The 17263-nt window shown below is 40.5% G+C and overlaps 1 protein-coding gene and 1 long non-coding RNA gene across 3 annotated transcripts; one reads left to right on the top strand and one right to left on the bottom strand.

Moving 5' to 3' along the window:
* Positions 1 to 501: 501 nt before the first annotated feature.
* Positions 502 to 9702, bottom strand: LOC112553218. The gene is given in 11 exon segments (XM_025220299.1): positions 502 to 1063; positions 3679 to 4003; positions 4267 to 4471; positions 4742 to 5226; positions 5433 to 5679; positions 7038 to 7167; positions 7170 to 7225; positions 7780 to 7892; positions 8071 to 8233; positions 8528 to 8791; positions 9551 to 9702. Coding segments are annotated over 10 exon segments (2292 nt in total). The 5' UTR covers positions 8776 to 8791; positions 9551 to 9702; the 3' UTR covers positions 502 to 743.
* Positions 9703 to 11596: 1894 nt separating this feature from the next.
* Positions 11597 to 14622, top strand: LOC112577161. Of its 2 annotated transcripts, none has more exons than XR_003102017.1 (2): positions 11597 to 11709; positions 14184 to 14622. It is a non-coding gene; the product is annotated as an uncharacterized LOC112577161 (long non-coding RNA). The 2 variants fall into 2 exon arrangements; XR_003102018.1 differs by having other exon boundaries at positions 11628 to 11709; positions 14001 to 14622.
* The last annotated feature ends 2641 nt before the right edge of the window (positions 14623 to 17263 follow it).

A 17263-nucleotide genomic window follows, 5' to 3' on the forward strand; every position in this document is an offset into this window, starting at 1 on the left:
GGAGGTGGAGCACCATTAAAATAAAGGGATTCTAAAGGCGAAATAAAACTGCTTAGTTAAGGCAGTTAAGGCAGCTGGTCCTAATAAAGTGCTGTGCTGACTATTATACCCCAAATCCCTGTCAACGTATCCAGTATCTGATTGACTATTCCCAATCCGTTGTCGAGATCATGATGCCATGTGCGTGCACTTACCTTGTTACTAATTATACACACGACATCCTGATTTTGACATCTGTGCATATGAATGTTTGTCTGCCTGTGAACGTGTTTACTCAGATTTGTGAAGAGGGTATCTTACTCTAAGCTTTACCCAATCATTAAAAAATTGCACTCCTATACTTTTATATGCTCCTCTCATTACCATGGATTATGCCGTAATTTGAATAAATCATTTACAAGACTTGTTTCTTCTTAATACGTGGTTGATGGGTGTCCAGTACTTAAACTGTCCGGAAACAAAAAACACAGCTATACGTCAGTCTTAAAAAACAAAGAACAATTAAGAAGGATCAGCTTTATTTCAAGAAGATCCATCAGTAACCCGAACACCGAAGGACAGTACAGCACTGCTCACTCGCTCTGATTTATGTATGGTGATTTATTTTAAGCAAACATGAGAAGACTGAAGGGGATAGGGAGAAGATGACCCAGAAAACAGATGTGATCTTGTGTGTGCACACGTGTACCGTGGTATGCGTCGTCATGCACGCGCGATCGCTTTTCTCGGTCATTGACCGCTTTTCATCCTCTTAAGGGCAAGGCACTGATAAGTCTCCCGTAGTAGTCACCTGCCGAAGGTCCTACCTGTCTGACATGTGGGTTCCCCCCATAAACAACGTCACTTCCTGTTGGACACCTGCCCGGCACGCAGCGACCGTGCTGTGGATTATAGTAGGATCGGGGAGGACAGCGGCGCGGCCAGTACACCCCGTATACACACACGGCATAGGAACCGCAACTCTCCTCGCACTCGCGAGTCTCGTGATACTTTGAGCACTGCACGGTGTTACCTCCCTTTGTGCACGGGGCGCTGATGGTGCAGCGGGGAGACAGGTGACATTCTGCAAACGAAATGCAGAAGGCATGAGTTACATGTGGTTAGTAATCATCAACACCCTGAGAGAGATGCGGGGAAGTATAATTTTTTCGTTGAAACTATCGGAGATATTGAGCCACAGCTCGCCATTGAATAGATGAAGCCTTGTCATAGGCGGCTAAGTAAGCAGGTTGTCAACCACAACTAACTGATCCCAAACTTTCCAGTTCTTTATCCATCTCTTTTGAACCTTTCGAATCCTTCCTTATCTTCATATGCTTAAAAATTCTTTGTGTCTATAATAATAATAATAATAATAATAATAATAATAATAATAATAATAATGAGGAGAAAAATTTCATCGTGCCTTTATCAGTGCGTTGTACAAAAATAAACTAAAACAAATTCAAAATAAAACTATAATGTACAATACAAATAAACTATACAAATATATACAGAGCACGCACACACATAGACCGATAGAAACAAAATATACAGTGACCACAACCACATAACATACAAAAGCAAGATCGTGCAGATGATGTAGAGAAAAGTTTATGTTAATCTCTAATTGTGTTTACAAGTGAACTAACAGTGGCAACACAGATGAGAGCAGAGCACATTTCTGACACCGAGGTGACATTTGTGATGACGAGGGAAGACTATAAATAGAAATATTCCTGTGCAGGACAGAGGATGATGAAAAACACACATCATCAAAAGCAGTAGTGTCAGACATCCGTGGTAGTTTGTTAACATGCTCGACAATATTTTTACTGTGGAATATCACACATATATTTTTGGGTAAAAAAGTGTGCTCTTTACTGTTTCTTAAGTCAGCTACATCACACTGCACTTCAGTGTAAATTAATTCGCGACAGTTTGTAGTGATAGATGATATAGTATGCACAGTTATTCATAATTATTGTTATGATTAGAACACTTTTTAATAAAAAAAAAACAAACAAACAACAGCATTTGGCACAAAAACGTTTTATTGCAAACAGATAACCATGCTATTACAAGTGTAAGTTTGTTTTTTTATTTAAAAAAAAGAGTAAAACTGATTGAAATTTGCATTCAAAATATAACAAATCAATTATATTTAAAAACAGGTTAAGCCTGTTGCACATTCGACAAACAATATTACAAAAGTTATGCGTGTGTGTTTATAAGTGTGGTTGTTTGTCTGCTTGCGTTTGATGCGTGTCTTCACGGGTATCACTAAGAATACACAGTCCATCTCATCAGTTGACCCTTCCTCTGATATTGTACGAGCTTATTAGTCGTCCAGCATAGTCACTCCCCACCATGGGGCTACCACTTCTGACGTCACTACCGGTCAGGCACTTCCCAGGCACACAACGGCTTTGGCGTGCATCGAATCGCGTGCCGAGAGGACAGGTGCGCGGCCAGTACACCCCGTATATGCAGACAGCGTACGAACTGCAACTTCCGTCACACGGCCGCATCTCGTAATACTTAGAGCACTGGTGGGTGTTAGCTCCCTTCATGCACGGACCGTCGATCGTACATTGTGGCGACAGCTGGCATTCTGGAAACGAAAGTCAGAAGGCCGTGGATTTAGTGAGAGCAGCAAAGCGCAGTCATCGCCACGCTTACAATAAGCGCAGCTTCGCGGGGCAAAAAAAAAAAAAAAAAAAAAAAAAAAAAGCCGCAGGTAAAAAAATCGTAAGATGTTCCTGAGAAACGTATCGCTTGCTTAATTTAGCTGGGATATAGTTGTACCTCAAGATTCGCCGATACGAGTTGCTAGAGGTTTTCTATTGCACGCGTTTGTTGCGCTGGTTTCAACTTAAAAGATTTTTTTTTCGCTTTTTACGAAGTCCACTCTGCATTTTGTGCGACTCCCGGGTGGATGATCGCCACGGGTGGAGCTTTAGCGCGCTGCTTTATGGCAGGCTGGCTGGCAGGACCGCATCATGCATTATGCTTAAGTATAATGATCATGCTTTTTAAGAAATCGGAGACAGAAAGCATAAATCATGTGTGTCAAAAACTCATATTGAAGAAGAAGAGAACGAGAGCCATGTCCTATGAACTGAGCTGCCTCTGCATGTCATCACAATACTTAGTTTATTGTTTATTTACTGTTAAGACACTTTGCATCAAAAGCTGCATTTCACAAATGAGTATCGCGTGTATTATTTAGAGAACGTTATGTTATGTACATTGTCTACTAAAGAGTCTAGCGGATGAAGGAAATAACTATCATGTAGCTCTATGTTCTTTATCTTGTCTTCGCTTTGAAGCTTTAGTTTATGTTTATACACATGAAATTTTAATCTGTTTCCTTTTCTTAACCTGTCACCTAGTGTTACATCATTTCGCAAACTTGTTTTGACTTGCTTTCTTTCCATCATGTCCTGGCCGACAACCCTGGTTGATCAGCTATTTTGTGTCCTTCACTTATCTTAAATAAAAGACATGAACTAGAAAGTTTTCAGCTGTTTGATGGACAAAGATTAGACATTTATGACAATGAGAGTGTTAGAGACAGCACGCCACAAACAACGCTGTTAGACTACATGCCACCTAAACTCTCCATGTTTTGTTTACTCCAGTAAATAAACGAGATGTTGGCTTCAGTAGAATATTACAAAATAAAACTGTGCTTACTTCCTGCTCCTGGAGCGGGTGGAGGGACAGGCACTGTGGGAGGAACATAAGCGGAAGAAGGTTTGTCCACCCACGGCAGATGGTCGATGTAGTCGCAGTAGAAGGCGACGAAGCTGTCGAGAATCACCGATGGACATACTCCGTTGGAGGCGTAGTCGAAGACGTTGAGCATGGCGCTGGCGTAGGTGGCGCCGTAGCCGAGTGGCTGTTCGGGTGTAATTTCCACGATACCCGAGCAAGGCTCGTAGCGGGCAGGGTTGCTGTTGGGTACTCTACACGCCGTGCTGCACACGCGTCCGCACGAGTCATGCGCACGAAGGAGAGCCTGTCATATGGACACGCAAACCACAATACTATGTCACTTCCTGACAGGACATGCGCAGTAGACAAATATCTTCATATATTGAGGAGCAGCCGGGTACTAAATAAGAACTTATTATGCATGTCGCTAAATATAAACCTTTTTTTTCTTTTACTGTTTTACGAGGTAAACAAACATTTTTATTTAGTATATTTTAATATTTTTTGAGGGTGCTAGGTGCTAGCAGTCTGCTTCTCGAACAAGAAAAAATAGGGATAAATCATCACCTTGGAGACGCCACCGATTGCTGGGTCCTTGACGGCGATGTAGGTGACGGAGACGGAGGAGGCAAGACGCTGGTCGATGATGGAGGACTCCTTGTACGCTCCGTCATAGTCCACGCCGGTGGAGGACACGAAGATGCGGCCAACACCATCATCTACAGAGCACTTTTCGTATCTCTTAGGGTGTCCTTCGCTCTGAGAAACGTATCTGGTGGTTGAGAAGAAAACAGAAAATTTAATTTGGCATAATTAAAATATTAAAAAAAGTGCTAAAGAACTGAGAATAGAGAGATATTAAAAGGCTTTTTTTTGTTTTGATCAGGATCGTTACCAGAATTTGTTCTTATTAAAATGAGATTTTAAGAATTTGGATTTAGGAGAGCCTGACTTCAAAGTCGTTGGCCTATTTTTTGATGCCAGGTAAAGCAGAACCTTTCGAGTTTAAACTTGGCGAAAACTAATGTCTTCCTATCAATACCTGCTGGCGTCCATGTAGGAGGAAGGTTCGTAGATGTCGCTGGTGCGGGAGATGGCGCCGTTCATCACTGGGTATGAGTGGTAGCGCTTGAACTCTGGTGGCCGCTTGGACACGATCTTGACGGGTATCCACACCCACTTGCTCATATCGCACGTGCCGTCCATGCAGAAGCTGTTCTGGTAACCTTGAGGCTTGGGCGCGGGGCAGGGCTGAGGCAAAGGACCCACGGGGTTGTTGGGAGGGTTGGAGGGCACGATGGGCAGGCACCGGGCACGGGTGACGTCACACGACAGGTACTTGGTGCCGCAGTCCGGCTGGCTGGCCGAGCACTCGGGTGAAGGGGCGTAAGCGTAGCTGGCGGTTAGGTCGTCAAGGTAACCGTCGGCGTGCGTCAGGTTGCCGAAGCCCATCATGGCTGTCCCCAAGTGAAAGTCGTTGACTTCACCCACAGGGTATACTTCGGGATTCAGACCTCTGTTGCGCATCTGTAAATATCGAACAAGATGTAACAGCAGGAAGCTTAAAAAGTAGGCTATTGACTAACAGCCTGAATGCTAGCGGAAGTGCGTGACGAACAACGAGTGGCTAACAGGGCCAAGTCACGAACACACACAGAACACACACAGCTGTGACACCTGCTGTCTTTGCTCAGGTTCTGGTTGACAACATAAACATAAACATGAATGTTTACCCTCATGCGGAACATCTCCCAGATGTAGTCGACAAAGGCGTGGTGCAGGAAGAAGACGGGGTCGTTGGCCGCGGTGTCCAGCATGGCCATGTCGCCGCCGATGTAGATGTGCACACCGCCGTGGTGGAACTCCAGGTCATACTGGGGGTCAACTCCTGGCAGGGCGATGTCCGCGTGTGTGTCACGTGACATGATGTTCTCGATGGCCTGACGTGTGAAGAGCTGACCGTCCCGACCGACAGAACGCCTAGGTGAAAGGTAAAACACGGTCAAAGGTCATCCATTACACTGCAAGCTTACAGACGATACATTGACATTAATTTACTTCTTTCAAGCGAGACTCGATCAAAACTTTACCATAGTGTTTTGTTTTAGTTTGGTTGTTGTTTTTGTTTATTCCTAACTGGTCTTAGCTCGGTAAACAAAAAAGTATGAAAAGGGGTTCCCCGGATGCGATGAACACCCTCTTTCGTTTACGAGAAACAACTTATAAAGCCCAGCATGAACAGAAAGTAGTTTAAAGTGTGACATCACGATTATCCATGAAAGATACGATCCCATTCACCTGCCACAGCATTAACACCTGTAGCGAATCCAATTAAACTGGTGAAAGTCGACCTATCATAACGTTTTCACAGTTTTCACGTTATAACTATTTTTTATAGATCAACACACATTTTATTAGCTATGAAAACTTTTTTGACATGTCCCATAACATTTATAACAGAATAATTCCTTTTTCCCTTTTTTTATTTAGTGGATCTTTTGGGACAGAAGCAAAACATTCAGAGGCGAGATTTAGCGGCAAGACAGAGGTTAAACATTAAACACTAAAAATATTATGTAGGAAGTATTGTAAGAAGTCAAAGGAAAGAACTTCTGATGTTCTGGCGAAGAAAACTTGAAATTTTATATTTAGTTCTCTTCTGTAAAATAACACTTTTCTACGTAGGCATCTTTCTTGAAGAAGTTACATTCGTGTTCTTTCTTCAGCAGAGGTCAAGCACAGGTCAAGTAACAAATTTCATTCTTCCCGCCTTCGGTCCCTCTCGTGATTCGTTAGAAGGTCATGTGCCATCAGCAGGGGAAATAAGTAGTTTGGCGACATGAAAGTCTACTAAAACTTTCAAATTATCTTCTGATTTATTTATGTTTACTAACACACATGGGAATGTGTATCTATGTCGGCCTTGGTCTTGAAGAATAGCCATCTAGTGTTGTGTTTGTTGACTGGTTCTCTACCTGAGGTCCTACCTGACAAAACAAGTTGCGAGATGTCACGAAAAGGTCACCTAGTTACAAATTACCTTTTTGATTTATTTATGTTTACACACATTGCAGCCTGTGATAGCATAGAAATATGTGTATGTATTTGCATGGCGAGGTTTTAAGTTTTCTGAAAATTAGAAAAAGGCTTGAAGCACATTCAAGCCGACATTTTCAACGATGTAAATTATTTCCAGTTTACTTTGCTTTCGAGTGACACGATGTTTCGTTTGGCAGTAGATGAACTCCACACAAGACCATCTCATTTATCCTAAAATGACTGCATTTCCTAGAGAAGACATTTCACTCGTCCCTTCAAGTGCACGGCATGCAGCTCACCTGAGAGGAACACCTGCAGGAGTTATCCAGCCTGCGAAGGGGCCGGAGTCCACGACGTCATCGCCGTCACCAATGAAGTCGGTGCTGAAGATGTGGGACTGGGCGGGGTTCTGCAGACCCTCGTCTAAGCAGAGTTCCAGTAGGGCAAACAAACACTGGGGTCCACTTCCTTTAGGGCAGCCTCGAACCTGCAGACACATCATTGTTGTCATCATATCTCAGTTGTCAGTTAACATTTTGAATTCTGTAATACTGTAACCTTACGTTCAGTGAACACAAACAAATAAACAATTCTAGTAAAACCCAGTTGCTACAAACATCAAAAACAACACAGGTCATAATAAAACTAAACGAATAGATTCTTAATTAGAAAGAATCACTAATAGGCATTTAATCGCATAGATAAATGTTCTTACGAGTTGTCTGAAAGGTCATAATCACCAGAGGTGCGAAGCTCTGACAATGATTTATGGGTGACTAGTTGAGATAAGCCGTCTGCTTCAGTTTCGTGTTACATTTACCTGCTTTGTGCGCGGTTTTAACGGGACTACAAGTCTGGGATATAACAGCCGCTTACATTACCATTTTTAAGCTAATGACTGAATATAGAGAAGGAAGTGAAAAATATGTCTGGGACATGACGAAAGTGAAAAATATTCTTTTATGATATCTTAAGGTGAGACTTCATTGTCAAAGAAAGAAAACTAAACAAGAAATGTAATTAAATAGATAATGAACTCACAACAAAAGGTAAACTCGGTGCCATCCAAGGAAACCTGGGCCTCCGTGAGCCATAAAGGTTGCGAGTCCGGTGTGGAGGAGGGCGAGAGCATCGTATTTGTTGGGCTCCACAGTCTGCAACAACAGCTTGTTGTTTACTGTATTGTGCATATCATTATTGTCACGTGTTGTTATTGTATTGTAGAAAGTAATGTCGCCACATATGAGCAAAGTCGTAATTTGTTTCTTCTTCTGTCTGTCTCTCTCTTACACACACACACGCACACATGCACGCACACCACTCCATGCTCACCGTATCTCGCTTCAACGTGTTGGCGGCGTTGTGGAATCGTCGTCGCTCATCGTCGCTGAGGGTCCTGTACTCCTTCCTGACGCACTGTGTGGCCTGGCGCCGGACGCGGCCTCCACGTCCGAGGTATGGCTCCACGTGATGTGTGTACAGCGAATTAAAGTAGCTGCAAGAAACGGAAACGGAAATAAGTAAACATGGACATTGACATCTGTAACATTTCTTGAAGTTAAAAAAGTCGCTTTACGCGGCGTCTTTACAACAGCTCCTCACCTGTTGGAGAATATTTACGATTTCAAATATTGATAAATATGTTTTGTGAGAAGAATTTTGTTATTTTTTCGGATGTAAAAAATTATAAATTTTCAATGAGCTATATTAAATCTTTTACTTAATATTCAAAAGATTAATTTTGCTCTTTTGACCTTACAGCTAAAGAGGAGGAAAAAGTATCACGTGCCTGGCTTTCTGGGGGTCGATGGGTGCAGGTGCTCCTTTGATCTGTGCTCGAAGCGGGGACTCACAGAACCAACAGTACATGCTTCCGACATAGTTCTGGGTGGAATAGTTCTGTGCAAGCTGATAACATTGCTTTAACTGGTTGAGCAAGGGGAGAGAACGCAGGAGGGCGCTGGTGTAGAGGGACAGGCACGTGACTAGCCCAAGCACGAGCAGACCTCGAGGCGGGAGGCTGGGTATTAGTTTCATGTTCTTGTGCTGCTTACTGCAAATACAAGTGTTGATCAAAACATAATTATATTCATTTTAGTATATTCCTTGTAATCAGCCGAAAATTTTACTTTTGGAAAGTAGTCTTTGCACTGAAAACGGTAACGGTTACTTGCGAATAATGATGGTGCACATATTTTGTTAACAATTTTGTTTGAGAAAGTGTAATCGGATTTTTCTAACTTTCAGTGATGCGCACATAAAAGTCATGACCTCAGGTTTGTATATATATACGCCTAATTAACATACGATTCAAACTTTCCTGTTTGGTGACAATTTACAATGAGCGTGACAACAAACAACCCTGACATCTGAATTGATCTCTTCTTATGCATGTTGATGTTTGTAGATGTGTATCTCGAGAATCGAAGGGGAATATTCCATCAGATTTGGTGAAATAATATCTTGCACTGAGTTTTATCCAATCATTAAACAATGTTTATACCCTACTAGGTCTGTAACCCACAGTAATTCTTCCTCATATAATAAATTTCTTAGACGTTCAGAAAATCTTTTTGTAATAAGTTCTAAAGTATTTGTATTCTCATGTAGGAAATACCACATAGCTTGACTCCTGTTGAATTGAATTAAAGTATAAAACAAAACTTATCTCTTACATAACCTGCTTACGGAAGTTTTAATTTTACAAATTTACTGTTAGACGAAAGAACGGATATTAAATGGGTTATACATAATTCTTGTGATATAACTGAGACTGGGGCTGACAGGAGCAGTAAACAAACAGCATACTTACTTGTTTTTTTCTTCTTGTCGTATACTTGCTGTACAGTTCCTAGTTCTTGTTGATGTCACCGAGGTGGAACCCGTGCCATTGATTTAGAAACCCTGCGTCTTATATATACCTGGCAACGAGCGACGGGGCTGCTGAGGAGGAAACAGGAAAAGAGCAAAGTTTGCGATGATTGATAGGTCCGGTTACTTTGTAACTCCCCCTTTTCCCCACTAACCCCTTCCACGCGCACTCTGTCGTCACGGTTGTCACGTACGCGCAGCTCACTGACCCGGAACGAGTGACCTTTGGTGTACTTTCGCCATGTTTCTGTGAAAATATCTTTATTCTCTAAGGTTCTAAGTATGTGGGAGGTAATATACTACAGGGTTTTATACTAAACGATGTTTACAGAGAAGTTGACTAAACTTGAACTGGAAACATCTCTTTGTACCGACATTAAGGAAAGGAACGACCGCAGCGATGAGAGACACTGACGTCAGAATACGTCACGGAAAGATGTCAGGGAGGGAGCAGAGAGAGGCGGTGGGGTGACTGAGTAAAGAGTGAGGAAGGGAGGGATGAACATTGAAAATGTCTCCATGTCATCCTGCTCTGCTTCCGTCATAAATTGTCGCCGCCAACAGGTCCTCTGGCTGGTCGCAGGAGACGAGCGAATCGTTGGAGAGGAGCTTGGAGTGAGTGTCTGTGTGCGTGACACAGTCAATACTAAGATAACAACTTGACTAATGACAACATGTTCACGGCATAAGATTAAAATAAAATAAATAAACCCTGTCCCAAAAGGACCTTATACTACTTTTGGGCCAGTCCAAACTGACGCTCACCCAGAACTCAGATATATTTTTAGTAATTTATAATTTTATTAGACATACTAAACGTTTAAGTGATCATCTACTTACACAGTACATGGTTCTTAACTTTTATGCTTTAGTCTTTTGTTGAGATTATGTAAACTATATAATTGTATTCCACTTTGTTCTTTAGTACCGAACACCAAACATTTATTTTATATAAACTTTTTATTTTAATACTCTTGAATTAATGCTCAAGTTTTTTTAATTTTCTATTTATAATTTAAGTAGGCGATTGTCTGAAAAGGTGTTCTTTCGGGGTGACCACACATCATAAACACACCGACCGTGATTTATATCAATAAATGGTTGTAATAAAGGACACTGGTAGGAGGAACAATGCACAAAGACTTGAAAAAACTTGTTGTGGGTGGACAGCAAGGTAGTTCAGACAAGAACTAATGGAGAAGACAGGAATCTATCCATCACAGGTTCCGGACGGCACCGAGAGGAGCAGCCTCGTGTCACACCAGGTCAGGCGGAGGGCTGCCAATCAGCCTGCACACGGGAGGCTTCATCGTCGATGAGTCATCTTCCTCAAGGCATGGTGCTCAGCACAAAATTGTCATCAGTGATGTTTTATTTTTAGTGAGCTCTTAGGAGACAAGATTCGTGTCCTGTTACCTTTCCTAGTCAAGAAATAAAATAAAGAGAGAAACAGAGAGAAGAGATGTGTGGAGGCGGGGTGGTGGACATCAATTTATTGGCATGTGGAATAATTCTATAAATAATTTTGCATTTTAGGACACAAGACTTTTAAAATATTATGTTAGTATATTATTTAGTATGTGTTACTAAGTTACTTATTATGCGTTAATACTTTATTTAGGATCTGCTATTTGTGTAGGTTAGTGCGATGGACAAATATTGTGTGTTAGTACATGGTAGTCAATGAATATTTATTATATATTCTTGTAGCTCTTTGTCTTAACTCGTCTTTCTCGTCTCGAGTCCTACCCTCCTCCAAGATTCTCAGTTTTCATGTCTTCAGTGTCTCCTTCCTCCTTATTTTATTGTTTTATTTATCTTTTATCTTTTACACAACATTCGGAAACAGACCTTCGCTGACTTACTTAAATGTCTTAACTCCAAAATTATTGCTTTGCCTTAAGGTGTTATTGCTGACTTTGTAATGTCCGCCCTTGCATTATGGGAGCTCATTTCCTGGTTGGCACGTCACGTGGTGTCGTTATCTCTCGTGGCTCCGGACGGTACGTCGCGAGAACAACCTTGCGAGGGAGTGGTCAGCTTGACGCAAGCATGACGATGATTCTGAGGTCAACAGTTCGGATGAACCCTTTCAGACAGGTAAGACAAGGTCGCAGTGACCCACATACGTCATCAGGACAGGTGCTCCGATCAATCACCATGCCGCAAAGATTATACCTTTACTGAATATTACAGAAAAACGAAAAGAAATGACAGATAGTTTTAGTTGGTTATTTGAAGCTCATGTGAACATGGCTTTCTGTTTGTTCGGATTTTACTTGCGTCTGTTCTCGCGAGGTATCGTCCAGAGTCACGATAGATATCGAGGCTTTGTGACTTGTTCGGTGGTGTTTAAATGGAAGCTCGAGTCAGAGATGAAGAAAGAAAGAAAAACTCTTTGAATGTAGGAGTCAGATTCTCTGCCCGTGAATTCCTCAGATGTGGAAAAACTGTAATGAGAAATTTATGAGGCGTGAGTGTGAAGCCACGTAAACTGTTTTATTTTCTTTTTGTAAGCAGACGTTAATCATAAGGATATCCAGCTTGTAAAGGATTTTCTCCAACTTTCTTTGATGTCTTTTTCTTTCTTTCTTTCCTTTTCTTTAATTCCTTAACTGTGCATCTTCCAGACTACATTCTGCGTTAAAGTTCTCCTCTAACTCCCTACTTGCTTTCAAAAGCTTAAAGTAAATATGAATGTCTATTCGCTATGAATGTGAAACAAAGACTTTGGCCTCCATTTCGGACTCAACACCTGCGTGTAAGAACTTGGAACAAAAGCAGTTATAAACACTTTCAGCTACCACTATTGGACATGAATATGAAAGAATATAAACGAAAAGAAAACGGATAGAAGACAAACAATAACAAATAAAACACAATTGCTCACTTTTTTGTGTGTGTCTTTATACCCTCCAAGCTTTTAAAATAATTCTGTTTCCGCCCTGCCAACTGTTTGCGCAATAGACTCTTAAATGTCAGGCCGTGACATTTTTTTATGCAGCTATACCCGGAATCTGAATAAAATATATATTTTTTTTTACTTTGGGCATGAAAGAGTGGGATGTGGAGTCTACTGCTCGAGGAGTCTGATCTCATATGACTCCAGAGTCCACATAAAAGTTTACACTAACTGACCGATAAATTTGTTGAAAAGTCTCTGACCAGTTTCCATGTGAATTTGGAACGGCCACCGACTGCCCCTCCTCCCTTTCTTAGGATCTTAAAATAGACACCATGCCATGTTATCCAATGACCTCATATTGGGATGTTGAGAATGTGTAGTGTAGCTGGTAGCCAGCAATAAATGTCAAAATGTTTCAATTCCGCTCATCAACCTTCGCAAACAACCGCCTTCGGTCCACACTGTACAGGTGCGAGAGGGAGTGGGCTAGGATGGTCCTGTGTCTGACATCCCTGTTCTTATGCTTTAAGTATTGCTGCCATCATATTTCATTCAGTATTGTGACATATTCTCAGACCCCACCCCTACTCCCACCAAAAAAAGTCTTAGGGTTTGGTTCTGTGTAACTTTTATATTGGGTTTTATGAAAGTTGATAGGTCAAAATAATTATTCGTGGACGGTAGAAGGATGCTGTTTAGTGTCCGCTCTGTTTGTACACTGTGTTGAATCTGCTACATTCTTGACATTTGCACCACCTTATTTTCTTATCTTAGTTTCTTCCTTTTTCCGTTTTAGCAGAAAATATCTGCTGTTTAGCCGGATGTCTGGCTATAGCTCAGCGTATCTGGAATAAAAAGCTGACTTGTTTGTTGCTGCCTTCTAATTCAAGTTTAATTCCTCTTTGTTTGTGCCTCTTATGTCATGAATAATTCATGAGCAATGACCTGCTGGCTCTGACCTCAAACGTGTGTAACTCATGTAGTCCCAGTGTGCCTTGCGCTTTTGCCGTGTTCATTGTTGCAAAACTAATGGGCAAGTGCTGAAGAAGACTGTCAGTTAATTAGACTGTCAAAATACTTTTCACTATTATTCACCTTTAATTGAAGATAGGACTAGTGTTAACATTTTTTTTTTTTTGTAGAGAAGCGCTATTATGTATCTCGCATGTACCTATTATTAATGATTTCCTTCTCATAAAAAATAAGTATTATCAACTTTGTAATTAACATTATCGGCTTTCTCTTTGTAAGATTTCATTATGATTAACGTTGCAGTTGACAAACCCTTTATTACTATTAACTTTATGCGGCGAAAACAGCTTCTTTAAAGTAATAACTGTTATTTCCATTCTTATTCAAGGAAGCCACGATTTTAACTTTTTTTTTGGAAACCATCATTTCGCCTACGAAGAAAGATACCAATACTATTAGCTATATTATTGGCTGAGGCGCTGTATTCCCTGAGTGCTGTTTATGTCCACTGCAGGTGCCCTGACAAGGCAAACATTGCACTTGCTCACCCCGTGTGTGTGTTTGGACACGTGTGTAGTGGTAAAGAAGACAACAGGTAAAGGTTTCTTTTAATTCCACCATCTTGTCATCGTGTCCACATTTTGAGAGAAAATAGACCTCTGGACGTTTTCTTCTTTTTTCTCTTAAAATATTGTAGCGAATACAGAAAGCAGTTCAAACTACACTTGCGACATCAGGAAGGACGCCAGGTACATTTACTACCGACGACGACAGGACGAGGACAACCTCATTCATCACCTTTACAGTCATGACGTCTCTGTTTGGGTTCAAGGCCGCTCGTAAAGTCAGGCCAATAATGTCGGTGTCGACATCGCACGCTCATGGCTGCCATGGCAACGCCTGTGGACCACGTACGAACCGTTACAAGGGTCGTGTGGGTGACTAGCCGCGCTCATGATGTCGCACACATGGTGACCAGAAACACCCTCAAGTCAGCTCAACATTTGCGAAGAACTTACAAACATTTCTTCAGGTCTTGAATATTTGACTCATTAGCGACAGTAAACTACATCCAACATGATTCCAAAAGGGACAAGCAGTCCATACTTTTCTTATTTCTTGTTATTAACATGCTTTAACAGCCGTAAAGAAAGAAATTCAAGTCGACAACTGTCGAAGGCAAACATTGGAAACAAACTATTTGGGAGATAATTCTATGAAGTGAATAAATCGCATGATGACAACGTACAAGCGACGTGATGGTAGTACAAGGGAAATAATTCCCAAATAAAAACTAGTCACATAATTATTACTCCCCTTACAGAGTACATGTGCTTGGATGCTTGACTGCAATGAGAGGTCCTGCTAACATTTGGCAGTTAGTGACCTTGTAAATATATATTCTTAACCATCACCTTGTAAATATCCACCCTTCTTTACGTTTATTCAATTGTTTTCTATAATGCTTCATTAATTCATTTATTTAGTTAATTTCGTTCCCTGTAAAGGGCGAGGGCTAAATGGAAAAAAACGCTCAGTTGTTTCCCATCGTAAATAAAGAATTGTAATTGTAATAATTGTAATAAATTTTTTATTAAACATTTATTTTCCATTAACACATTACATTACATGACAAAATCATTCAAATCATATTCCTTGAAGTATAACTAACATACATAACAATATCACGAGCATTAAATAGTGCCAGACATTTTTGTCCCCAACATTTTATGCAGGACTCTGAAATAGAGTCATTTCAATATACTATCTAGTATCTAAGAACTAGCCTTCTTTTTAACGTATATAAACATTTATTTTTCTCTTTATTATTATTTGCACATTATTTTATTTATTTATTTTTTGAATATATAAACATTTATTCTTCATTTACCCATTAGTCATATAGCATATTCTATGTTTAAGCCATTCACTTCATTGCATTTCTAACATTTTAAATGTAAAATCCGACTTGTTAACAGTAAGCATACACTAAGGTCCAAACCCAACACTATAAATGCAATTTTACAATAATCCACTTGTAAAACCACACAATGATATTACTGTTTTAGTAATTACTGTTTTAGGTTTCAGGTTATGTAGTAAAAACACACGAATTCTTTTGTATGTTTTATCTTTAAACTCAAATAGCACATATGTAGCCCCTAGCGGCCTAGCCCCTATAATAATGCCTTCAGAGCAAACAATTTAATAGTCAGTAGTATTAGTCTCCTTTATAATCAAATGAGGCACATTGCATACTCTTGCTTTTAAAGTATTATTTTAATGTTTGATTAATTCTAAAACTAAATCAGTAATGGACGCTAGTTTCTCTTAGCTCTGATCAGGGCCACGACAGACTGGAGGAATGCTTCAATCATCAATATTCATCTGCGTCCACAGAAGGGTGCGAAGACGTGAAGTCATTGAACTTTTCTTTGTCTTTATGATACACACCTAAGGTTATAGAAGTGAGTGCGTTTACATACCACTTCAGGGGATGCACCAAGGACGGACAAGTCGACACATGCTGTCTGATGTTCATGAGTACTATTTGTTTTTCTGCCTTCTTCAATGAGGCGTTCGCATTCTGCCATTGGAATAAACCCTTTCTTCTTGCTCTTTAGGGTCTGCAAAAGCTGATCGGCTTGCCGCTTAAGAGAGGACAATGTGTCTGTAGAATTAAACAGATGATAGGAAGGTATTCCTTTAAGGCAGGTAAGAAGCACTGTGTACACCAATCGCCGAGTCTCTGATGTCAACTCGTGCCGACGCTGCTCACTCATGTTGTCCACTGGAGGCAGCACAAGTCTCTTTAAGGACTCGACATCATCTTGGAGATCACTGATACTATTCCTAAGGAACGAACAACACAGTAAAATTGCATTCACTTTATTTAAACGATTATCAAATCGAAGTTTATGTCTTCCTTATTCATGATAGAGAAACAATCCAATAACTTCTGGTATTTACTTCTTATGTTCTTGACAATGTAAAGATCTACAAAATATTATAAAATGGTCTTAAGGCACAACAGAATAATAAAAGTTTCGTAAAGCAAATTGCAAAATCCAAACCAATACCATATAAATTATTTGATTCAAACGTTTCTTTAAATTCAAAAAGAGCAAAACAAATGATTGCATCCAACCTGTCTAAAACCCGGGTATTTCGTAATTGAAGAAATAGCTGGTCAACCATCTCGATCATTCTGGCGAGCTTGATCTGATTGGTTAAAGCAAAGCATTTGTTAACATCCAGGTCTGCCGTCTCCAGAATTCTTCGTAAGGCGCTGGAAGAGAAGCTTGGTGGGTAATACACATCGGGATCACCTTCTCCACCCGCTGGGTACATTTTCCACACGGTTCGCAGCACTTCTTGAGGCAGAGGTGTCCTTCCGTAGACACAGGGCGCCCACACTTTTTCGTACACCTGCAAGACAAAACTGTCTTCAGGTACATACAGTACAATCCGTGACAGTCTTTGAATGTCAGCAGGTGACAAAAAGAGTGTTTTATGTCAGGCAGGAAAATCAAGCTTCTAGTTTGTCTCGTTTTAAAATCTACAAGAAGTGGATTCAGGTAACTACAACTGTGAATTAATTATTATTTTAACTCTTCTCTTCAGCTGGTATTAATTAAATCTATAAAGTTTAACAAGTATAAAAATATTCTAAATGAATAATGCTTTCTCTGCTTGTTTATGTATTTATTTACAAGAGTCGGTCAAGTAAGGAGCGATAAACCACTTCTTCATGCTACACCAAAGCTAATATCGCAA

Source organism: Pomacea canaliculata, linkage group LG12 (assembly GCF_003073045.1).
Source record: "Pomacea canaliculata isolate SZHN2017 linkage group LG12, ASM307304v1, whole genome shotgun sequence".
NCBI lineage: Eukaryota > Metazoa > Mollusca > Gastropoda > Architaenioglossa > Ampullariidae > Pomacea > Pomacea canaliculata.